We start from the raw sequence: 26,608 nt of genomic DNA, 5'->3' as shown, positions 1-26,608 counted from the left end.
AATATACGAAACATTAATGTCGCGTGAAAATGAATTTTAGAGCAAAGGAAAACGATATATTTGAATATTTGAAATACCCGGTTTCCGATATATTAATGCGCATTTGTCGGAATTTCATATTTTAGACCCTTTTCCCTTCCACCCCCCCCCCCCTTTGCCTTCAGTTTGTATTGCAGATTTGGCATTTTTACTGTTTCGTTTTTTTCTGAAAAATGTGTAGGCCGCGGCCTACACGGCCTATAGGAAGCTACGCCCCTGGCGTAGTGATACTTTGAGTCGTACGTAGAGGCTCAAATGTTTTATATACAGGGTTTGGTGGTACATGTATTGTGAAGCGGCTAAAGAAATCGCAAAAATGAACTCTTACATAAACGCAGGCGGCGATTAAACGTACTTATTGGACACTGTCTAAGCGTTCCCAGTTGATTCATAGGTTCTTTTCCATATTCTCGCTCGAATAGGTGCTGGCCATGAGGTGTAAAATATGACATTCGGAAAAAAATAACGCGTTGTGTTGACAACAGGAATACTATTATAGGGAATAATGGAATATAAGGAATAATGGAATATAATACAATTAACATTTGCAAATATAACGTGCGTATTTGCGTTTTTAGTGTATTGATTTTTTCCATTATATTGTTGACGAAAACTAAATGCTTTATACTCTCCTAGTTTTCAACGGGAAATGCCCCGTGAATGTCTTTATATTAGCAATGTGCATGCTCGAGCATCTTAATAAATTCAATTAATAGATAGAGGATCTCAAATTCGTGTTTATTTTAAATTTATTAAACGAGTTCATTTAAAAGCGATAAAAATGAGGCTCTGCCGAGTTTTTGTCGTTTTTAAATGACGAGTTTAATAAATAAGCATTGATGGGGAGTGAAGAAACTTGGTGTCGGTAGCTTATGTGAATATATAACTTGGGATTGCTTTTGAGTAGGATGGTATCAATGTAAAGGTTACTAAAAATGGTACGCCCAAAAACTTCAGTTTGGTTTAACGGGTGAAACTGGATGAATAGGTAGCTTAAGTGAAGAGCTAACTTCGGATAGCTTTTGGGGGAGTGGGGTCAGAGTCAAGGTCAAGGCTACTTAAAATGAAAAGAAAATCCGCCTAATAACTTTAGTTAGGATTGATGATTAGTGATGAAACTTGATGTACAGGGCATTCTTTTTTTTTATTAAAATTAATGATTTTCGAGACGAGACGGAGGCAAATAAAAATACAATCAGAAACATTGAGGTATAGAACAATCTTGCATTTTTTTCATTTTAAATTCAAAATATTGCTTTTGTACACATATTTTGTACTGATAAAAAAGAGCTCTCACAGTAAGTGAGGGATACCTCCGAAATGACATCAGTTCAAGGGATTATGCAATTGTTAATAAGCATACATTCAGGAAGAGCTATTATAACTGAACACAGGTGACAATTTTTAAAAACCCTCTGTACATGATAAAGTTATAACCCGGACACGACTTACTATACTGTGCATGAATATGCAGCATACCATAATGATATACATGTAAGTGTTGCCATAACCTTTGTGGTAGGGGCGTGGGTCTTGCATGCGACACGTCGTCTTTATGTACCAAACAGATGTGCCAAGGAATTTTAAAATCCCTCTCTGCATGACAAAGTAGAGACCAGATAAGACCAACCATACTATATGTGCATATATTTAGCATTCTGTAATAATTAAAATTCAAGCGTGACCTTTTACTCTGAGGAAGAGGTCGTTGGTGTTGCAGGTTACACGTCTTCTTTATGTTCTGAACACAAAAAATAAAACAGATACGGTGTTAAAAGCGCGATTTAAGAATACAAAGCTGTATTAGCGATTGTTAAAATAATCTTCTGGTGTTAACTCACCTCAAAAAATATTTTAACACCTTAACGGATTATTTAAAAGCGATAAACAACCCAGCAGATATTTCCAGGATAAAGTTGAATATATTTTAATTAAGCAATTTAAGAATGCGAAATGAAGATTATGTTTAATGAATAAGATCTTTCTTTTACTATCTAAGATGTCAGTACATACAAGGGGAAGCTGAAAAGCCAGTTTTCGTTGCAAAATGGCAACTACTGACAATATATTTGTTTTTACATAGTTTGATAAATCATGTTCTAAATATGAATGATTAGCTGCTTGTGTTGTTGATTATTCTAAAACCTTCGAATATCTGGTAAGGCCAATTATATGGTTTAGATGATATAATTTGGGCCTAAGAGGAAAATTCTTTGGTCGGAATATAGCTCATTGAGCTAATGTTTCTTGTTAACACATACCCGACTTTAAATAAAGATTCTTTTATCTTGCATCTTGTGTAACAAAAGGGATACATATCAGTGTTAAGACACAGTTTAAACTTCACCGGGAAACTGGTGAAATGTTTGAAAGTTTTCTCGATGCTCGGCAAGGGGAATGTTTCAGCCCGTTTACAGTTCCTATGTATTTTAATGACCTACATGTAGTAGACGAGTTGTTTCTGAATGGAGCCAAAGGCATTGTTTTGATAATGTTTTACTCTTTTTATTGATGTAAGCAGGTGACATTGTAATTTTTGCAAAGACCAGTGTAGAAATGCAAAGTAATCTAAACATTTTATTAACGTACTGTAGTAGATGGAAGATAATAAAGAAAATGCGACGAAACAAGGTTTATAATGATCAACAGGAGAACTTGAACATGTGTTGTGAGAATTAAATGTAAGCTTATCAATTGCTGTTGTATGTTTGTTATAAAAGGTCTCCATAAACGCTTTCTACATACCAACATTGGTGACTATAAGTCAACCATCACTTAAGATATTGAGTTTCAACCGTTTTTCTATTTTTAGTAACTGTGAAAATGCCCTAAACCATAGGGGCCCCAAACACAATCCCATAAAAGGTCTCCCAAAACTCATCCTATTTACAAAGATTGTTCACAATATGTCAACCCAAACTAAATACTATTTTCTATCATCAGTGAGCTTCACCCAAGGGGCCCCAAACGCAGTCCCGTAAAAGGTCTGCAAACAATGATCATGTATACAAAGTTACGTCACAATATGTCAGTCATAACTAAAGATATTCAGTTTTAGACGTTCTTCTTTGTTTAGTAACAGTAACGTTGACCCTATGTGCATAAAATGCAATCTCACAAAAGGGCTCCATAAACCCTATGTACGTACCAAGTTTGGTCACAATAATTCAATCCTTACTAGAGTAATATGGTACCAACGGATTTTCTACTTTTAGAAACAGTGACCTTGACCCTTGTGACCACAAACGATATCGCATTTAAGGTCTCCATAAAATCTTTCTATATATCAAGTTTGGTCATAATATGCCAACCCGAATTAAATTTATTTAATACCATAGGTGTGTTTGAAGGTGCCAAAAGCCAGCCAGCAGCGAGAATGGACTAATGATAAAGTTGACTGCCTCTTATTCAAGAGGTTGTGGGTTTGATCGGAGGTAGGAATTCTTTCTCACAGACTTTCAAAAATTGACACCAGTATTGGTTTCTACCCAGGAAAGGGAATCGAAAGTGATTTTATAAGCTTTCTTTACAATCAAGCTAAAATAAATTAGTATAAAATAAACTTAAGTAATGTCAATTTAAAATAACCAAATGCATGGACAAGCAAAAATACTAGGCATTTTTACCAATGACCCTAAAGTGTGATCTTGACCGTTGATGTACAGGCCTGGGCACACACACCATTGTCATGAAGAACATATTCTATGCATGGCAAAATTACAGCCCAAACACAAATTGTTTACATTGCCTCTACCCGCCAACATAATAACCTAGGTTTTCCTTATGCAAACTGGTTTAAAACACATATTTTCCAACCCAGTAATCCTCTCAGGCCACAAAAACAACACCACCAAACAATGACAACACCACTTGGTGCTTTTTTTACAGATAAACTAAAAAAACTCTTTCATTACCATGAGTATAATTTATTTCTTACATACAAGAAGAGTAACTACATAAACATGACAAAACTTATATCCTGGAAAATAACATAGGTGGAAATGCAGCAGAATTCATTAAACCATGCCAGACACATAATTCATATAATTAAATTTATGTTGCGAAACAAGTAAAATCATACAGTATGTTATACTTAATAATACAATTCTATTATGTTACATAACATGATGATAATAATAAATAATCAAAAAACAAGGACAATAACAATCAATTTCAAATTACTTTTACTTAAAATAAATGTTATTCTATATAGAAATGGGGAAAACAGTAAAATGAATTGAAACAGTTTTTATGATGTTTTTACCTATTGTTTTATTATAAAAAAAACGTCTTAAATAAATATTAAAAATAAATTGTAAATGATTTTATCCAATCATTGATATTCAATTAATCATATTTGTGGATTAGAAAAGCAATAATTACTATTTATATAAAGGCAGACTAGTACTGTTCAAACAATTCAATGAGAGAATGTAATTATGTCTATGGCGTCATTGTAAATGAAAATCAAGAGTGCTGCAGAGCAAAATCAAAGTGCTTGTCTGTAGTTTGTTTGTCCTAAGTCAAAGTTGTTGTTGTGGGCCTTGTTTTAAATGTGCAAATTTTCACTGGAGTTTATTAAAATATCTTGAACAGGTTTTCTGTTATGGTTATAGTGCTTGCATAACGACAACAAAGCCTACCACAACCTCACAAAGGCTATGGCAATAATGAGCCAAAAATTATAAAAAAAAATGTCAAAACTGTCAATCTGTGAGGGTGCAGCTTTAAAACATTCTGTACAATCATGAAGATAATGGAGTCCAGAAAAAATATGCAAAAAACAACAGTTCAATAGAAGAGTTAAAAAAATATCTACAAGTAAAAGCAATAATATATACATACATTCAAAAATGTGAGGCATAACAATAGCAATCACGATAAAACACTGGCTTGAATGAAAAATGCATAACTAACAATAGTTTTGTCATTTTAAAATCAATATCAAACAGACTTGTACTTCATTGAACTTTCTTACCATTTTAGTACAAAAACCAAATTCTGTAATATCCCATTAATTTAATGCCTAAAACGTTCACTAATTACAGCTGTTAATTTCAGGCATGCTTTATAGTGATAAATCCGGCTACAAGAATGATAATCCATTTTTTTTAATTTGCGAGACACATCTTGAAAAGTACTTGCTGAACGTTTTTGTGACATCTCGGCTGTTTACGTGTTGTAATTTATAAAGAAAGTTCCCACAGACTGGGCTATTTCCCCCATGGTTCCAGGGTCCATCTCTTCTCTCTGATCCTCTTCCGCGGAAACTAGCAGACACACAGTCTCCTTTTCATCCTCCGGCGTATCCAGCAAACATGTGGCCGCATGGTGTTCCACCTCTTCTTTTGTCTCGAAACGATTCCCACAACTGTCACACTCGTAAATTACTCTCGATGATTGATTTGCATGGGTTTCCAAATGTTTTGGAAATTCTGCAAGTGTAATGTTTTCGCCACATTTGTCACACTTGACAACAGTCGTTGAATTTTGCTCTCCATGGTAGTTTTCCATGTGCTTTTGTAAAGCCAGCTCATCTCCCTTAAAGAAGTAACCACACTCTGTGCAACTTTGCAACGAGCCCTTTTTCTGTCGTCTTTCCTCTCGCTGACCTTCAAACTCGGCTGCAGCTTCCTGTCCGTGTTTTCGTGCAATGTGGCGTACAACATGTGACTTTGAACCTGTGATTCTCAGACTGCAATGAGGACAGACATAGACAGGATTTTTGCTAGATTTTATCGGGCAATCTTGTATTGCATGGAAACCCCCAGGAACAAACTGTCCACAGTATTTGCATTTTCCCAATGGCTTGTGTGTGAAAGCGTGTTCTTTGAACTTTTTCTCATGTTTGAAGACCTCCGGACACTCCGTACATTCAAATTTAAGATCCTCTGGATTATGACGCTTCAGATGCGTCGTAAGGGAGTGGACAGTCGTGAATTTAGCGCCGCAGTAATCACACTGGTAAGCAGGTATTTCACAGGTTTTATGATGCTCAAGTAATAATTCTTCATTGTCAAATAGCTCAGAGCAACCTCTACATTTTAATATAGATTGTGTCGCCAAAAACTTTGTACAATTCTTCGCATGAACATCAATATCTCTGACAATTTTTCCGCAATAAGAGCATTTTTCTTGCTTCAGAATGTGTGTCTTCATGTGATCGACAAGGTCTTTCTTCTCAAAAAATTTCTTGTCACAATCAACACAAGAAAATCTTCTTGCTTGAGGGAAATGCCTCAGACGATGCCTGTTCAACGTGGACCGAACCGTACACCTCTGGCCACAAATGTCACATGCGAGAGGCCCTTTGAAGTTCTTCAGCTTGAACCTCCTTGTTTTCTTATCCGTATCACCCTCCTTGTCGCCTTCATCATTCTCATCACCAGTGTCCTCAGCATCATCAGAATCCTGTTTCTTGGTTGTGCTTTTCCTTGCCCTTCGTGTCTTTTTCCTAAGTGGCCTCATTACCTGAAAGGATGAAAAATTATTATTATTATTATTATTATTATAACTATTAAAGGGACTAGACACTAGATGGGGCCAAAATTAAAAAAATACAGTATTTCCTCAAGACATGCAAAGAATTATGCCTAGAATTATCAATTTAGTATGAGGCCAACATCACTTTACATGGTTAATAGAATATTTTGTCACCATCTAAACTGAGTTTACCCATATAAATATGGCGCATATTGTTTCCCAGTTTCAAGTGTGTATATTTAGCCAGTGAAAGTCAGATGATTAGTACAGATACATAAACCTGACACTATTTTAGAATTTACTGAGATAAAGTTTTTCATATAGATATTTACAGAGTAGACAAACCCAATAAATTTCAAACTGGAAAAATACACAAAAACTGCGAAATGATACATTTGTCATTAGCAATGTAATACATCACTTAGTAAGATTCAATGCATTGTACAAAACGAAATCAATTTATGTAAGTTTTTGATGATTTTCTTTTTTTCTTGCAATGGTATCATCTGGTGTTCAGTCCCTTTAACTTGAAGTTATTATTCAAGGCTAATGTTTCTATTTCAAACTGAAAATAATACCATGAAATAAGTTTGGTATACTGTAGTAGAATCAATATCAGAGCTTTTTAAAAGGATCACCAAGCTTAAAATATCATTTTCTCGTGCAATTTAACAAAAATCCAAATCATTTTTGGAGACCTTATATCTGACAAACTGTAAGAATTTTCCTATGCAAATTAGATTCAATTTCTGTTGTTAAAATGTTATATAGAATATTAATTTCTGAGGATAGATAAGTATTTTCGTGCCCCTAAGTTTTAACAGCAAAATGTAGGAATTTCATGTATTTTATGTTTTTAATCATAAGTTAGTTAATACCTCTTATGACATATTGGTACCTACCATTGTCATTAAATTATCTGCTCTACGATATTTTTGCTTTCAGATTTCATCCATGCTGTCACTATTAGAGCTTATTTTTAAGGAATTTATATTTTCAAATAACTACAAATACCTAAATTGCTCAACTTGTTCTGATTCAGTGCTCTATCTGCCCAAAATAGCATAGGGTGGGGCATCTGTTGCCCTTTTCCAGCACCCTGCTGCCTTTATTCTACACCCTGCTGTGCCAATTTGTTTGACAGAGGCAATTTTTAAAAAAATATATTAAAAAATAAATATATATATATACATAATTTTGACACTAAACGAATAAAAAAAGTTATAGGTCCTATAAGAAACTATAAGTTTAAACAAGAGCACCGCCTGTGGGAGCTGAACACTCGTCTGATTTTATCCTTTTGCGTGTTATTTATTTCAAATTGAACATTTGATATTGAACAGGTATTCCAAAGTTTGAAAGTGATACATGTAGCTTTGATTGTTGTTTGCTCGTAAGCGACCCAAGCACAAAAATTAATAAATCAGACTAGCTAAAGATTACAAGTCCAAAATTAACCCCCACCCTCCCTCTACCCTTCCAAATGTGTGACTCAAAAACCCGTTTGTTATATTGAAAGAATTATCCATTTATTGTCTGCGAAAAAAATGAAATCAATCCAACAAAAATTGAAGAAGCTATGTCCAATTCTCAAATGAAACCAAAATTCATGCTTTTTTACCCAAAAAAACAGGTGAGACTCAGCATCTTTAGGGTACAATGTGAAGAAGGGTATTAGATGAACAAGCTACCCAAGTTTCATCAAAGTGAAAGCTTTGATAGTTTCCATGTAATTAACCTAAACGCAAAACTTAACCAACGACCTTAACGCAAAACTTAACCAACGCTTCGGACAACGACAAAGACAATCAAGTGATGACAATAGCTCTTAATTTTTTTCAAAAATCAGATGAGATAAAAACTTATTTTTGTGTTTTTGGCGAAGGACCTTCTTTCATCAAAAAGCACAAATCTACCATTGTTTTATAGAAGTAAGACACAGAATAAGCTTCAAAGCTTCCATCTTAACTCTGTTGTGAATATTTTGTTAAGTGCATAATTTCACTTGTCTACTTTTCAAGTATTCAATTGCCACAGTAAGTCCTTTGAGACTAAGTAAACCTGGAGATTGAAAATGCTTTATTGATAAAGGTTGTTTAAAGCAACAATTGTTCGGGTTTTGATACATTTACAAGTATCGGACGACATTGGACCGATATCCTTATGGTTGGTGATTTTTTTCTTCTTGCCACACATATGTATCATTAAATCTCTCGATTTTACATTCATTTCTTTGAAAATTTATGCCATCATGTTTTTATGTTAATATTTATAATTGAAAGTTTCTTTAAATTTGAGCTTCTTGTCTGCATCGGAGCGTCTGGCACGGCGCATCAGGTTCAATGTGATAACAGTAGAGTAAAACGTTGCTGATAAGAAAAAAAGATGATCTAAAAAATAACATTTATGCGAAGCCACAAGAGTTTTGAAAGAATGTCGAAACCAATGGATTTTCTGGTCGTAATTGCTATGTTGCCTCATTGTCTGGTTTTGATGTCAAACCACCTTGCAGAACCTACCAAAATCCCACTTAAAACCCATGTCAGAGTCTGACGTCAAATGTTTGCTGGGATGCAAGCCCTCAACTGTTTTTCTTCAGACTTTTATCAAGCTTGAAATCAACAACAATAAGAACGGTGGTTACGGCTTCGACCTACGATACGGGATATCAACGGTTCAAGCCCCAATATGGGCTTCTTCTCATACATGTATGTCCAGTTGCCGACCCAGACGCTAGTTAAATAATTGGTTCCAAAATGCCAGTTGCCAAGCATATTAAATAGAAATAGAGAGTAATGATTTAGATGCTCAATGTGTCTCCTTAGTCCAACAAAGTGGCCCTTAATTGAGAGGGGGGACAAAACAACAATAACAAACACCTTACTTTACTTTTATACACAAAAACATCATTTAATATATAACTGTTCAAACACACAAGAAGAATCAAACACATCAAGAAAAACTTCAATCTAACTTGAGTTAATCTAATGATTGGTTAATACATTTATATTACAAGTACACTGTACAAAAGGAACATCAAAAGTTCAAATCATTTCAATGAGATGCACAAACATTATCTGATTACATTCTTAAAACTTTTGAACAGCAGTAACAATGAACTTCTAACATAACATAGTACAGGTTAAAAGGACCAGCTCATGGTTTGTAAAATTCACCATTTCCAAAAAAAAAATTATGCTACAGAATAACATGTGGCAAGACCACAATTTTGAATAGCCTTACTAACGGGATTCAGCATTTTGTTGTAGTGTGATTTGACATTATCACATATGTTACAATGTCTTCTCAAAAGCCAAAATATCCATCATACGTTGTATCTTAGTCCTTGTGGCCTAGTGGTTTAGGTGTTGTTGGTTCACACCCAACTAAAACCAAAATGTTTTTGTAAAAAAAAATCTGCAATTATGGTATCATAGATTAAAATAATGATAAAGTAAATCTTTTCAGATGCATTAACAGGAAAGCTAATGTTTGGTCTAAAAACATGAGCGAGTCCCTTAAATTAAAGGGAAGAATCAGTATGGTGAGGAATACAATACACTATCATTAATTGTGTCATAATCGTTAGTTGAAACAGTTCCATCCACAATAAGTGACTCATTTGTGCTGGTATTTGGATAATTCTCAGAACATGTGTCTACATGCGCTTTTGCTTGACCCAGTGTTTTAAAATGTTGCTTACAAAATCCACATTCGTACGGTGAATTTTTTACACATCGTTTTTCATGATTCTCATGTTTCAAATAATCTTTAAATTTCCGGCCACATTCTGAGCAAGGAAAACCCTCAGACTCTTTCCGAAGGCCAGCACCTTCCCTGAAGCTTTCTGCATATTCTGGATGTTTTCTTTTCAAATGCCTCAAAATTGCTGCATTGCCTCCACTGATTGCAACATTGCATACTGGGCAACTCAGAGGATGGTTTTTATTTCGAGCTGAGCACTTGTATACCTCATGGAAACCACCTGGAACTAGCTCGTTGCAATATTTGCACTCCATGTCTGGCTGGTGTGAGAAGCCATGCCTCTTAAGAGCCATTTTGTTAAGAAATTCTTTAGAACAAACTTCGCACAACAACTTCTCCCTCTTTGTGTTATGACATTCCAAGTGAGTTTTAAGCCCGTTTTCTGTACTGCATGAAAGGCCACATTTATGGCATTGGTAGGACCGAACACGCTCACACGCTGTCATATGGTCATTCAACAGTGCCTGAGAATTAAAAAGATTTTTACATCCACGACAAGAAAATAATGATTGAGTCTTCAAAAATCTCTTGCAACCCGCATAGTGTTTCTCCAAATCAGGAACGTTCTTCCCACAATAATCACAACGCACTTTCGGCTTGTGCGTTCTCATATGTCTTTTAAGGTCGCTGTCTTCAAAGAATTTCAACGAACAGCCAGGATGAGTGCAAGGATGTTTCCGTTCAGAGTCAAAATGCCAGCGCCGATGCCTGTTATAGCTCACCAACCTCCCAAGCTTAATTCCACAAATGTCACACACCCAATAATGTCCCTTTTCGTTCCTCATTGGTCTACTCTTGATCGGCCTGAGCGCCTGAAATTGTGAACTTACAAACTAAACCTTACAGAAAGTTTATACAAGATAAATAAGTTCTAAAAAGAAATTGAGATAAAGCTAGAGCTGCAACGATTTACTTATAGGTCGATTCGATTCAACTTATTGCTGCTTTTCAATATTAAGCTGTATATTCAATGGTTGTCATTCATTGCAATCATGAACTAGAAGCGCCGCAATGCGATGAAACCAGTTTTTTGTTATGGGCAATCAGAAATTATAGCCAATAATTTGTTGTATGACTTTATCTTTACTTTTATTTAAGAGACGTTACTGAAGATTACTGTTGGCGGAAACCATTTTTCTATTTTTAGTAATAGTGACCTTGACCTTAGCCCCTCCCCACTCAAAAGCAATCCCAAGCTAGCTCTTCACATAAGCTACCTACACACTAAGTTTCATCAATATCTATCAATGCTAACTTATGTTATTGGGCAGAAACCATTTTTCTATTTTTAGTAACAGGCGACCTTGACCTTAGCCCCACCTCCCTCAAAAGCAATCCCAAGCTAGCTCTATACATAAGCTACCTACACACCAAGTTTCATCAATATCTGTCAATGCTAACTAAAGTTATTGGGCAGAAACCATTTTTCTATTTTAAGTAACAGTGACCTTGACCATTTTTTTTTTAAAGTAATAGTGACCTTGACCTAAGCCCCTCCCCACTCAAAAGCAATCACAAGCTAGCTCTTCACATAAGCAACTTACACACCAAGTTTCATCAATATCGGTCAATGCTAACTAAAGTTATTGGGCAGAAACCATTTTTCTATTTTAGGTTACAGTGACCTTGACCTTAGCCCCTCCCCCCCAATAGCAATCCCAAGCTAGCTCTTCACATAAGCTACCTACACACCAACTTTCGTCAATATCTATCAATCCTAACTAAAGTTATTGGGCAGAAACCATTTTCCTATTTTTAGTAACAGGCGACCTTGACCTTAGCCCCTCCCCCCTCAAAAGCAATCCCAAGCTAGCTCTATACATAAGCTACCTACACACCAAGTTTCATCAATATCTGTCAATGCTAACTAAAGTTATTGGGCAGAAACCATTTTTCTATTTTAAGTAACAGTGACCTTGACCATTTTTCTATTTTAAGTAATAGTGACCTTGACCTTAGCCCCTCCCCACTCAAAAGCAATCACAAGCTAGCTCTTCACATAAGCAACTTACACACCAAGTTTCATCAATATCGGTCAATGCTAACTAAAGTTATTGGGCAGAAACCATTTTTCTATTTTAGGTAACAGTGACCTTGACCTTAGCCCCTCCCCCCCCAATAGCACTCACAAGCTAGCTCTTCACATAAGCAACTTACACACCAAGTTCCATCAATATCGGTTAATGCTAACTAAAGTTATTGGGCAGAAATCATTTTTCTATTTTAAGTAACCTCGACCATTTTTAGGTAACAGTGACCTTGACCTTAGCCCCTCCCCCCCAATAGCAATCACAAGCTTGCTCTTCACATAAGCAACTTACACATCAAGTTCCATCAATATCGGTCAATGCTAACTAAAGTTATTGGGCAGAAACCATTTTTCTATTTTAAGTAACCTCGACCATTTTTCTATTTTAAGTAATAGTGACCGTGACCTTAGCCCCTCCCCACTCAAAAGCAATCCCTAGCTAGCTCTTCACATTAGCAATTTACACACCAAGTTTCATCAATATTGGTCAATGCTAACTAAAGTTAATGGGCAGTAACCATTTTTCTATTTTAAGTAACAGTGACCTTGACCTTAGCCCCTCCCCACTCAATAGCAATCCCAAGCAAGCTCTTCACATAAGCTACCTACACACCAACTTTCGTCAATATCTATCAATCCTAACTAAAGTTATTGGGCAGAAACCATTTATTTTTTTTGTAACAGGCAACCTTGACCTTAGCCCCACCCCCCTCAAAAGCAATCCCAAGCTAGCTCTATACATAAGCTACCTACACACCAAGTTTCATCAATATCTGTCAATGCTAACTAAAGTTATTGGGCAGAAACCATTTTTCTATTTTAAGTAACAGTGACCTTGACCATTTTTCTATTTTAAGTAATAGTGACATTGACCTTAGCCCCTTCCCACTCAAAAGCAATCCCAAGCTAGCTCTTCACATAAGCGACTTACACACTAAGTTTCGTCAATATCTATCAATGCTAACTAAAGTTAATGGGTAGAAACCATTTTTCTATTTTAAGTTACAGTGACCTTGACCTAAGCCCCACCCCCCTCAAAAGCAATCCCAAGCTAGCTCTTCCCATAAGCTACCTACACACCAAGTTTCATCAATATCTATCAATCATAACTAAACTTATTGAACAGAAACCAATGTTTGACGCCCGCCCGCCCAACGACAACCCAATTCTAATAACCCGGTTTTCGTTGAAAACCTGGTTAAAAACTAGGACAGTGTTTCATCAAGAACAAATTTTAATTAACAAAACTTTGTTTACATAGTTAAATACCAAAAAAATTACATAATTGAAATATCTGATTATAAAATTGAAATGATTAACAAAACATGACATTATTTTGTTATTCATTTAAATTTTATTTACAGATACGGTAGTTTCTGTTATAAAAGTGTACATGTCGAACCTTATAATTTGAAGGACTTTAATTTTAAACATTTTAACATGTATATGTATCTAACTTATCACTTGACATTAAAATGCTAAATATACACACTAAAAACAAGGAAACCATAAAATGCCATTTAAAAAACTGAGACAGAAACAAGATACTGTGAAATCATTAATGTTCGTGGGCATGAAATTTCTTGGTTTGCCGAAAAAAAAACAATTTCGTGGGTACTTGAATTCGTGGATTTTCATTTTTGAAAAAAAATAAATTCGAACATGCGATCGTCCTAGATCATCTGCATAATATCCACGCGCTTGCCCGTGATTTCCGTCTTCTACGTCACTCGGTTTATGACACTCGCTAATGTGGTACGACATGCCAATTAGTGCATATACCCATGTCACTTATCGATTTAATTGGGAATAAAGGTAATAAAAGAAGATGTACCCTGATCATAAATACAGATAGGGAAAGCCATTGAATGCCAATTAAGAATTTTGCAAACTGTGAAAACACCGAAAAGGTGCGTATATTGTCACGTTCGGTGCTTAGTAACCTTCAATGTACTAGTAATCGATTTATTATTTCATTAAATAAAAACATCGAGTACAGACACTCATCACGCACATCTTGGGCGTCTTTGGGCGCTTGTTTCCAGGATAGAATCGAGTCGATTCGGAACGTGTAACTCGCGTAAAACGCCCTTACACCGGGAACCGGTAGTAGAGTTGTTCGCTGTAAATCATGCACGCATCGTTGTTAACTTTACTTTCCGCCATTTTGTTCTCGTGTAGTTCTCGGTCCTCCCGGTTTGTAGGTAGTGTGGAATTTTGACCCGAGAACAATGTTCTTGGACCTTGTTCGTGTCGTTAGGGTGATTGTATCGAGGATCGGACACAGAAGAACAAGAAGAACGAAGCACCCAAAGACGCCCCTTGTAAACTTGGAGATTTTCATTAACAGCACACGTTTAAACATTGCTTATAACTTTCATTTGCTGCATAAAACACATTTAATTGATTTGGTTCATTATTTGTTAAAGGCAATTATAATATATTAACAGAATAATGATCGTAAGTTATACAGTGAGGCAGGTTTTAACACTGTATTCTGCGACCTCTGTAAATAATATACTAGAGTATGTAGTATGTACGTAACAAGGCAATTGAAAAAGTGAATAAAGGGTTTATATTTTGTGGGATCTTGAATTCGTGGATCACCCAACCCACGAAAACCACGAACATTAATGCCCCACGAACATTAATGATTTCACAGTATTCTTTTACTCATGATTTTGGAACCACCTGGTCTCTAAATCCTTTAATGCTAGACTATCAAATGGTAGATGAAGATACACTTCAAACTCAAAAGAATTCAGAGTTTATTTCCCAAATAGGAGAAACTGAATGTTAAGCTGCCTCTATTTACTAATATTGAACATTATATTGAAAGTCGAGCTACATTATGTGGAAGAAAACATCTTTATTGTGTCTCCATCAGGGCTTGTTTTCAGAGGCCACAGCAGGGTGTAGTAAAAAAAGCATCTGGGTGCTGGGAAAGGGTAGCAGAGTGCCCCACCCTGAAAAACTTCTGACTTAAAAACATTCTTGATATTCAAATGAAACTTTGTACACATGTTGCCAGAGATCATAAACACAGCTTAGTGCGGGAAACTACTAGCAAAGGTACCATATAAACATAAAGGACATATTTTTTATTTCTGTACAATATCAAAATTAATCTCATATTTCAGTGCAAGATCAAAATTTATTTCATATTGCAGTGCAAGATCAAAACCATTTTCATATTTCAGAGCAAGATCATGAAATTTCACATTTCTGTGTAATATCAAAAGTAATATAACATTTCTTTGCAAGATCAAAAGCTAATTCTCATTTCAGTTCAACATCAAAAGCTATCATACATTTCAGTGCAAGATCATGATTTATTTCACAGAGTGATCACAAATACATGATGATGTAGCAATATTTTTGGCAAAGAGTAAAACTATGTAATAAGGTGGACATAAAAATACACATGTACATTTGTGGGTATGTATGTTTAAGTATGGTTATGAGTCCATTTCACTGTTTTCAGCTTGTTCCAAGACCTGGCTTACTTCATTTACAGATGCAAAACTGCTTGGCAAGTCAGGATTTTCTGTATCATGAATTGATTCAACAGGGACATAATCCTGTCCTAAAAATGATGACATATTTTGATTTGCGTGATCAGCATTAGCATCATAACCCATCAACGATGAACGAAATTGTAATGTATACGGAATATTCACCATCTGTGGCAGTGAAACAGTATGATCATCAATGTTACATGGTGTAAATGGTAAGCTTGTGACAGCTACCGCTGTAAACATATTAGGTGATGATCCAGACATTTCAAGATTTCTATCTTGTTGAAATGTTCCGAAAGTATCGGCAGTTTCGATAAGTTTAGCTTCACTGTTCATCTCCGCAACAGAACATATCGTCTTCAATTCTAACGGTGTACTACAAGATGACACTGTATCAGCTCCATCAGACATATCTCTATTAGAATTAGCGATATTTCTTGCATCCATATTTTGTGAATCTGGTCCCTGGAGCACAGTTTTATTCACTGAATCATCGGCTGGCACTGTAACAGCTCTGATTAGAACAATGTTCATCTGTCTGTCATCACTCGCTTTGTTTTCTTCACTGCTTTCTTCCTGCTTAACAGTCATTGCAGATTCAGTGTGCTGTGTTTCCAACATGTCTCTATGAGCTGTTCTCAGATGCCGGTTGAGCCCACTTTTGTACTTAAATGCGGACCCACATTCGCAGGTAAATGTGACTTGAGTGTGGAAGGCCTGATGATGGTCATCGAGACTGGCTTTCCTTTTGAATTCGGCGTCACATTCTGGGCATTGATATGTTGTTGAAACCTGACACATCTTTCTATGATACCGCATAGAAAATTCATTATGATAAGATTGGTGGCAGAGATCACATGTAAACGGCTTTTTGCCTGAATGTTTATTCAGGTGATACTCATACAGTGCTTTTCTAAAGAATACTTTATCACATCCTTCAATAGGACACCTAAACTCCTTCACTGATTCACACTTTATGCCATGTGTTACGAGATGTCTTTTAAGCTCTGTGGTGCGTTTAAACTTTCTTCCACATACATGACACACAACTAACTCGGAATGCTTCAAATCCAAGTGCTTAAATTTTTCGTCTTCTGTAGTGAAAAAGATGTTGCAAGCGGAGCAGCGTATCTGGTCGGGAAGGTGAGAACGAATGTGCCGTGTTATATTGTTCTTCCTTTTTGACGTTATCCCACATTCTTTGCATGTGAAGGTATGTATTCCTGTGATGGGGTCTCGTTTCTTAGTAAACATGTCTTCGAAGTGATCCATGTACAAACTTTGGTCATGATCTGACTGTGTATCAGCCTCTGTTTCCTGTTCTGTTTGGCTGTTGGAGTCTTTTGTAAGATGGCCTGTCTGGGACTCCTACAAGATGTGATTTATAATTATTGTTGGTGTCAACATGATACATTTGGTAGATTATAGGTAGATTAATATAATGTTTATCAATGCTCAGAGTAGAATTTTTTATGAACAATTCGTTGTAAGCAATTTACATCAAAAAGTGATACTGTAAAAGCGATACTAATTTAGACATGAGCATCAGAGAAGATTGAAAAATATAGAAACAAAGTTGATTTTAAACTTTTAAAACTACTTGTAAAATTTTATTAATAAAATCTGTAAACTCACCTCAATTAATATCTGGAAGGAAAAAGTGTCCAAAATATGTTTTCCAGCCTAGCTATAAATTTGGCTTACCGGTAAAATAAGACTTATTTGTCAGCACCAGATTCATACATGTATCTTGATTTGTTCATTAAAATTTCAATCAGTAATTCACAAAGAATTCTACACTGATGCATTTTAACTTCACAGCATACTTTAGATATCTGGTGAAACCCTATGTTCTTAGCTTGTCCTTCTTTTCATGCATTATCCACTTGAATCATATCTATAATGTTTGACAAATCATAATTGGTTTACAAGTACCAGAGATGGTTAATTACAATGCACCAGTCAATTATAACCACGCCCCCCTCCCCCTAAGTCCGGGGGTATACCGGAGATAGCCGGGGATATGGGGTGTTTTTATTTCAGATGGTCCTGCAGTGCCAGGTGAATATGTTGGTTTTGTCTTCGCTTTAAATATAGCGGGGAATGGGCCTTACCTAGGGTCCCTGGGTTGTGGGTATTTTACCATCTGTTCATCCCCACAGGGCGGGACTTTTACCTTGGCTGGACCAAAAGTCAAAGTCCTCGCTATTCCCCGGACCTGGGGGAGCCGTGGTTACAATTGACTGGTGCATAAGGACAATAATCACTCTAGTTTGAATCAACTCACATGATACAGTTCTTTTGATCTCTTTGTTAATCAGACATCGTCAAAATACATCTAATGAAAACCACAAAAAACATATTTACGACGATTTGCAAGCAGATGCCAATGAGCGTCACTTTTTTTCTAGTTGGCCGATGGTCAAAAAATGGAATATAAGTATCTATCATGTGTTTCCGGTACGGATCATAAAATCCGAGGGCACGCGCGTAAAGCCGGTAACGAGGCTTGCCGAGTTACCGGTCACGCAGCGTGCCCGAGGGTCCGATTTTTCGATCCGGACCGGAAACACATGATTGATATTTTTTCTTGCATACCTAAAGTTATGAATTTGTGGAAAAATTGACGTAGAAAACGCACTTTTGTACATTTCACCAAAAAGCGTGTGCGCCATTGTGTACTGACGTCATAAAGCGCAGTAATTTTAAATCACTATCGACGTCAAATAGTTCCTTTAAAAATCGCGCTTTTACGATTATTTCTTTTCAATATTAATTAAAAGTATTGTATACTTATATTTTTAATTCCGCTTTATTGAAATTGCATAATATACTTTTCATAAACCATACAATAAAAGAAATAAGAAGTGGCGCGTTGTTGCGCGGGACTCATCTTACATGGGGGGTGTAAGATGAGTTTTTCCAGCACCGGTCACATGACCGGAAACACATGTCCGGTATGCAAGAATATAAAGAGCCATAGTGCAGATTGTCAAAACAGAGAATTATTGGAGCCATAGTGCCATTTGTCAAAACATGAAATTATTAGAGTCATAGGGATGGGCCGTACTATGCAAGTTTTGTCATTGGCAACAAACTAAACTTAAAGGGCACGGATGAAAGATTAAAAATAAAAAAGGGTGTTAAATTACTAAAACTCCATTTATACAATACATTACATTGTACATTATACAGTATATTTTTTTTTCTAAAATATGAAATCCAGTCTTAATACTGACATTGTTCTGCATATAAATATTATGTATGTTGGCATAATAACCAAAGGTTTTTGTTTTTTTACACCACCAATGATGAGAACCACGCCAGAACAACAATAGTAACACCTCAATATTCCCCCCCCTTGAGAAAATTTATACCTTATTCATGTACCTCAAAAATATTATGTTTCGAGTTGTTGGAAATTGTTTACATTTGCACATAAAAATATGACCTTACATCATGTTACATAAAGTTACATGTACATTGTATGTGTCATCTTCCAAACAAGAGGGCCAAATGGCCCTTAATCGCTCACCTGTCATATATTGGACATTCTTCACTATAACACATATAGAGAAAACCCATCAGCCCCGGGGTGTGGCCAATTTTGACCCCAGGGCCATAATTTGAACAAACTTTGTAGAGGTCCACTAGACGACGAATCATGCCAAATATCTAAGCTCTAAGCCACGTAAGTTCAGAGGAGATGATTTTTGAAGTTTTCACTATAAACATATTGAGAATACCCATGACCCCCCGGGGCGGGGCCAATTTTGACCCCAGGGCCATAATTTGAACAAATTTTGTAGAGGTCCACTAGACGATGAATCATGCCAAATATCTAAGCTCTAAGCCAAGTAAGTTCAGAGGAGAAGATTTTTTAAGTTTTCACTATAAACATATAGAGAAAACCCATGACCCCCCGGGGCGGGGCCAATTTTGACCCCAGGGCCATAATTTGAACAAATTTTGTAGAGGTCCACTAGACGATGAATCATGCCAAATATCTAAGCTCTAAGCCAAGTAAGTTCAGAGGAGAAGATTTTTTAAGTTTTCACTATAAACATATAGAGAAAACCCATGACCCCCCGGGGCGGGGCCAATTTTGACCCAAGGGCCATAATTTGAACAATCTTGGTAGAGGACCATTTGGTGATCCTACCTACCATATATCAACGGCCTAAGCCTTGTGGTTTGGGAGAAGAAGATTTTTTAAAGTTTTTCCTTTTGGTTGCCATGGCAACCAGAGTTCTGCATGGAATTGAATTCTTTGAACAACTTTGATAGAAGACCACCCAAGGAACATCCCTATGAAGTTTTATTAATATTGGCCCAGCGGTTAAGGAGGAGATGTCTTTTAAGTAAATTGTTGACGGACGATGCACGACGGACGCCGGACAAAAGGCGATCACAAAAGCTCACCTTGTCACAAAGTGACAGGTGAGCTAAAAACAAACAAAAGAAGCTCTGACTGCATTTTGCCATCTGCTTGTGACAGCCTAAAACCTGTACAATCATTCTATAATACTGCAAATTAATTCCAGTATTTCTTTACCAGATGAATTTTAAATAGGATCCAGTGTTTGTGGTCCTTGTCTAAACAAGCCGAGGACTCAATATACTACATTGTAAGATAAAAGGACAGGCGTTATGTATTTATATAAAAAAAATGAGTAAGAATTCAGAAAATGAAGTTCATGCAAACATGTTACTTCATAGATTAACCACAAAAAGGCATGATGGTGGAGTTACAGTCAAACCCTTTAGGATGAAACTCTCATTCTTGTGGAAAGGACAGATTTCTTTCTACTGAAGGTAATCCTGCTTGGCTTGAATTTCCCGAGACTTGAGGTATTTATGCCGGTCCCTTGGGAGTTCGAGCCAACAAGGTTCGACTGTATTGAATTTGTTTGCAGTATTATACAATGTATAGACATAGTACTTGTGTATGAAGGAAACCTACCGGTGGCTCAGGTTGAATGATTTCATCCACTGCCTCTGTACCATCCAGGTTCACTCGTACAGTTACAGCACTGAAGCTATCAGCCTTTTCACTCTCTGTAGTCTGACTAGCTGATTTTGATACTGCAGAGCCGAGGTATGAATGATCATCTAGGTCGGTGTCCATTTCACCAGTATAATCATCATCATTATCCCCATCATTGTCTGCATCATTGTCTACAATTTCTTGCTTTACTAAGGTGGTTTTACTTAGAGGAGACGAGATCAGTTTGGCGTGCTTCACAACAGGAGCAGCAGATAGTGTCACTGTCCCACCAGCCTTGCGTTTCCGATCTGAAGGCCTGACTGCACGAAGGAGGGTAACGGATGGAATGGTGTCAATATTGCTTTTAACCATCCCCCCAATTTCCTCTGTGGTCACTGACAAGTCTGCAAAAACACAAGTACAGTGTTCAAATCATTTTTAAAGGTTGTTGTGACCTCAAGCAAAACCATAATTAAGAGTTACTTCAATCAGGCTTCGAACAGTATACATGTTTATCACTGATCAGAAGTAGTTAATTTTAATATCTTACTGGTACGCAAAGCAAAATATATTGTACTGCTTAGCGCACACCATTTTAATCAAACATAAACTTATAGGAGCATGTACCTTATTCAATACAGAAATTTTTATTTAAACAAAACTAATTTAAAGGAGAGTTTTATCAACTTTAGTCATGGTTTCGAGGAGTTAACCCTTTTAGTAATGCCGCAATCATTATTCTTCTGTCGACTGATCAGGCTCCAAGGTCTGAAAATCCAAACTCTGTGAAATGTGGACAGTCAATAAATTCATTGTTATGGTTGCAAAAGTGAAAATGCTAGGAGGGAAACGGAAAGTTGGTCTTACTCATCAAGTGTGATGTATAACCTAATATTCTAACATGTATGTGGGCATGTACATGTATACCTGGTTTCTTGAATGGCCAGCCCTGATCAGTGAAGTAAGACTTGAGAGCCATCTCCTGGTCCACAGTAACATACAGCATCATCAGGTAGCTACCCATGTTGACTGGCTGTGGACTGAATTGCGTCAATACACCAACAGTCTGAAATTACCAGTAAACAAAGATATATTTTTGTCAGAAAAAACTACCAGATTTTTCTTGTTTAGTTTGGTAGATCTACTCTTGTTTTAGACAAACTGCTATTTGAGATATACTCCACCATTGGTAAGAGCGAATGCCCCCGAATGTGACATTGACCTATGAACAAGGTCAGTACAAGAAAAGTTGATCTTGCCTTTACGTGTCAAATACATATGGCAAGTTATTTTAAATTGCCTCTGAACATAAAAGAATACCACCCATACTTGATAACCTACACTATTATGTCCTTATATTCAGCATTCCATTGTGAATAAACACTAAGAGTATCTTTCACCTTAGAGGTAGGGACATGGGTCTTGTACCCGACACGTCGTCTTGGTATGTCAAACACATGTGGCAAGTTATTTTAAAATCTGTCCATACAAGAGAAAGTTACAGCCCTGACACGACAAACTATACTCTGTGTCCTTATCTGTGTCCTTATATGCAGCATTCCATTGTAAATAAACATGAAGTGTGACCTTGAACTTAAAGGTAGGGACATGGGTCTTGCACGCGACACATTGTCTTGGTATGTCAAACACATGTGGCAAGTCATTTTAAAATCTGTCCATACAAGAGAAAGTTACAGCCCGGACACGACAACCTATACTCTGTCCTTATATATGCAGCATTCCATTGTGAATAAACACCGAAGTGTGACCTTGACCTTCGAGGTAGGGACACAGGTCTTCCACACGACACATCGTCTTGGTATGTGGAACACATGTGGCAAGTTATTTTAAAATCTGTCAATAGAAGGGAAAGTTACAGCCCGGACACGACAACCTATACTCTATGTCCTTACATGCAGCACTCCATTGTGAATAAACACTACGTGTGACTTTGACCTTTGAGGTAGGGACACGGGTCTTGCACGCGACACGTTGTCTTGGTATGTGGAACACATGTGGCAAGTTATTTTAAAATCTGTCCATACAAGGGAAAGTTACAGCCCGGACACGAGTTATCGGGCACACGGACGGACAGACGGTGCGATTTTAATATGCCCACCTTCAGGGGCATAAAAAAATGTACTCGCAAATTTTAATTCACGAGTGCTAAAAATGCCAACTTGCATAAGTATTTAAGAGGTGATGGGCTCGGGTCCCACAGTGGGTAAATTTCTCTTGCTAATGTAACGGTCCGCTGTAGGCGGCGGATGTGCGTTCATAGTATAACATTCTGTTATAGACGGAAGTACGTTTATAGTATGTATGTTAACTTGGTTGGTAATAAGCAAATTAGCAAAGCCCTGGGTCTGTTTAGATTGAGAATTTCCTGTATATAAAGACCAGTGAACAGGGTCGAGCATGCTTTTCTCTGAAGGGATCTGCTGGCCTTATTTGACGTCGCACATTACAAATGGTGGCAGCTGTGGGATGTTGACAACTGGCGAATAGCAGTTGCCTTACCCCAGGGCTCATCCTACCAGGCGACTTAGGCGATTAAGTCGCCCTGCCCGCGGCAACTTCGCTATTTTCTAAGATCAAAGCGAAGTCAACTTCGCCGTCTTTTTCAAATATCAAAAAGTCGATATTGCTAAGAACTAACGCTTGTCAAAACAGCGACTCTGCCTCCCGCCTGTCAGCTCGATTGACAAATAGCCAATCGTGTTAAACCTAGTAAATATGTTCCATTGACTTCGGCCAATGAGAACACTTGTTTTATTCAATCGAGGCACGTGTTTGCACCATTGACTTTGTGTACATGTGCTACGTCATCGATGTAATAAAATTGTAAGGGATTAATATTTACACTTGCCGATGTTTGTAAATGTCAATTAGTGCCAATTAGGATTTATACTTGATGACAATAGCGGTTTAAATGATGTGCACTGATGACAAATGAACTTAATTGGGTGTGATTATCGCGAAGTTCCAGGTTTGTTGTTTTTTTTATTTCAGAAATGCTTCCATTATTTATTTTTTTTCGAACGGTTCACATCAATATTCTATATAATTATGAGATATTTTGCATTCTGTTTAATAGTGATCATGCTTTCTACGTGGCTTCTGTGGGATTCCCCAGGCCTGAAACGTAAAGCTGACGATGTTGAAAGTGATGACAATTGATCGACAGTTCAAATAAGAAATCATTCAAAAAGTCAAATTATCAAAATAATTTCAGTTGGTACAACGAAGATGCAGATAAAAATTGGCACTGCGAAGTTTGTAGAGGTGCTAAGTTGGACAACGCCTACGTCCGTGGACATGACCTGAACCAGCAAAAACAACCAATCATCAGAGACATGGCTTATGTAAGTATTTATTAAAACAATAGAAGCATTGCTTCGTCCGCAGATAAATGAATTCAAAGTGGTATTAATTTTAAGGTGTCTGGCTTAATATATTTTAAAACATGTTGTAATATATGCCCAAATTATTTTAAATGACAGCTGAAAATGATGAGATACTGTGAAATATTTTGTGTATTTTCAGCAAATCAGCACAAGGCCGCCTTGGAAAAGACAGTTCTGAGTTCCCAGGAACCCATGAAGAAAATTGTACTGGCCAAACTGTCCAAGGATGACGAGCTTGGGGTCATGCTCCTTAAGACTGCCTACCACCTGGCCAAGCGGGAGCTCCCCAAGAAGGAATTTCAGTACCACCTCCAGCTTGCCGGGGCCATAGGTGCTGATCTCGGCTGACCTTGAGACCTACATTGTGTGGACTGATCAAGTGTATAGTGCTTCTTGTTTTGAGAACTAGGATGTGATGATATATTGACTACTTTTTTTTTTTTACAACTGATGTCATGTTGTTTGATTTCAGCTAGTTTTGTTTGTATTTATTAGCTTATTTTATTTATTTATCATGTATTTAAATTCTGATATATATTTATGTGTGCATGATAGGTTTGCATGTAATAAAATGTTTGAAACTGGACTTTTTTTTTTTAAAGATATATACAACAAATTAATTCCAACTAAAAACAACCAGTATGACTATTTTAAAACAATTTAAACACCTATTTATTTTACACCTATTTGAATGCATAGAAAAGTTGTCCAGGGCACACCAGAACCCACCATTTGACATTTAAAATCTCAAAATTTTCCGACCTGCAAGAGGGGGAAACACCCTCCCGCGCCCTCCCCCGTTCTCACTTCTCCCTAAAATTTCTGTCTAGGATGAGTCCTGTTACCCACGAGTTTCCTAGACCAAGACTCAGGACGAGTCTTCTCAGAGGGTAAACCTGTGTAACGGTCTGCTATAGGGGGCGGATGTGCGTTCATAGTATAACATTCCGTTATAGACTGAAGTACCTTCATAGTACGTATGTTTACTTGGTTGGCAATATGCAAATTAGCAAAGCCCCTGGTTGGATTGAGAATTTAGTGTATATAAAAACCAGTGGACCCACCCCTTCAGGGTCGAGCATGCTTTTCTCTGAAGGGATGTGCTTGCCTTGTTTGACGTTGCACTTTACACTAGGTTTGTTTTCTTGGAATAATAGAAAGGAGTGCTACTGCCAGAGTAGGACTATAAGCAAAATAAGGTTGTTGGTGTGGAAGCAAGAACCTGTGCTAGTTGTTCTAAATTGCTGTCCAAGCATCTTTTTAAATGATATTTAGTCCAGACTAAACATTAAAAAAATAAGCCTAGACAGCATTTTAGAATGACAAGAACATGTGTCACACTGTTCGCTTGGGCAGACGAGAACTGTGCAGAGCTCTGTCAGTCTCTCTTTCAAGCAGCGAACCAGATGAATATTTACACTCGGTTTACTTTATCCCTACAGCTACTGTTCAAAAGTCCAATTCTGTTATTTTTTGGAGTTTCAAACTTGATGTGGGCGGATATCAGCTAAATGGATTGAAACAGTAAAAAATATACATGACAGTAGTATACTTATCACAAAAATGAGGAATAACATTCATTGTTTTTACATTAAAGGACCTACTTAAGACTAACTTTGATTTATTCGGTGAACGCGTTCGTTTCCGCCATTGAGTTATTGAACCCGAAATAAAAATTGAGCGAAAGCAAACCAGGCTACATAATACTATTACAATAAAAATAAATGTATCGAAGGCGTATTTCGGTAACTTTCTTGCGTATTTCGGTAATTTTCTCAGTCTTTCGGTAACTTTCTTGTGTATTCGGTAAGTCTGGTAACCGATTTCTAAGCCACATTACCTGCAGTTATATTAGTTTCCTACAGGCACGCATATAACATACTTTTAATGATATGGTTAAATGTTATGAAAAGATACAAAATATGCAAGTTGTTACCGTTTATTTAAATCAATGTTAAACTTAGAATTTAGAATGTTTCACGAAGAACATATTATTATTAGTATACCTCATTTATATACCACTCTTTTCATAGAGCAATATACGTTCAAAAGTGCTTTACAATACATATACACAAACGCAAACTATCAAATCAAACAATTAAGCTACAAATTAAGCGTGATTACACTCGCCCTTACATATTATTCTTAGAACTTAATTTTCGGACAATAAAACATTGATAAAAAACAATAAGACAATGCAACTTTAACTTAAATAAAAAGGTAAATGAAAAGGTTAGTTGTTTTAAAGATAATTAAAGCTTAGTGATATTATGAAATAAACATAAAATCCATAACAATTATTTTAGTAAAATAACATAAACAAAATGGTACACTATACATGTTTAAAATATAAATTGTTCTGAACGCAATAATTGAGCTG

At 36.6% G+C, this 26,608-nt stretch overlaps 1 protein-coding gene across 3 annotated transcripts; it reads right to left on the bottom strand.

The window, feature by feature from the left end:
• Positions 1-3,958: 3,958 nt before the first annotated feature.
• LOC128212227 (zinc finger protein 569-like) lies at positions 3,959-25,894 on the bottom strand. 3 transcript variants are annotated; one of them, XM_052917566.1, is made up of 4 exons: positions 25,833-25,894; positions 21,749-21,887; positions 20,798-21,225; positions 3,959-6,510 (listed from the first exon to the last, which is right to left on the bottom strand). In XM_052917566.1, the coding sequence occupies exons 2-4, from the start codon at positions 21,843-21,845 to the stop codon at positions 5,212-5,214; spliced, it is 1,824 nt and encodes a 607-aa protein (XP_052773526.1). In that variant the 5' UTR covers positions 21,846-21,887; positions 25,833-25,894; the 3' UTR covers positions 3,959-5,211. The 3 variants fall into 3 exon arrangements, with proteins under 3 accessions (XP_052773526.1, XP_052773524.1, XP_052773527.1); XM_052917564.1 differs by having other exon boundaries at positions 25,844-25,892; XM_052917567.1 differs by lacking the exon at positions 3,959-6,510 and adding an exon at positions 9,834-11,099 and having other exon boundaries at positions 25,844-25,892.
• Positions 25,895-26,608: the final 714 nt, after the last annotated feature.

Source organism: Mya arenaria, chromosome 12, assembly GCF_026914265.1.
Source record: "Mya arenaria isolate MELC-2E11 chromosome 12, ASM2691426v1".
Taxonomy (NCBI): domain Eukaryota; kingdom Metazoa; phylum Mollusca; class Bivalvia; order Myida; family Myidae; genus Mya; species Mya arenaria.
Note: the sequence above shows the minus strand (reverse complement) of the source record. Positions and strands in the feature narration are given on the sequence as shown.

Coding starts and splice junctions, on each gene's coding strand:
- LOC128212227 (XM_052917566.1), bottom strand. CDS start 21,845: ATGGGTAGCTACCTGATGATGCTGTATGTTACTGTGGACCAGGAGATG. Junction 21,226..21,748: donor CTGGCCATTCAAGAAACCAG/GTATACATGTAC, acceptor GTGTTTTTGCAG/ACTTGTCAGTGACCACAGAG. Junction 6,511..20,797: donor TCATTCAACCTGAGCCACCG/GTAGGTTTCCTT, acceptor TCATCCTTTCAG/GTAATGAGGCCACTTAGGAA.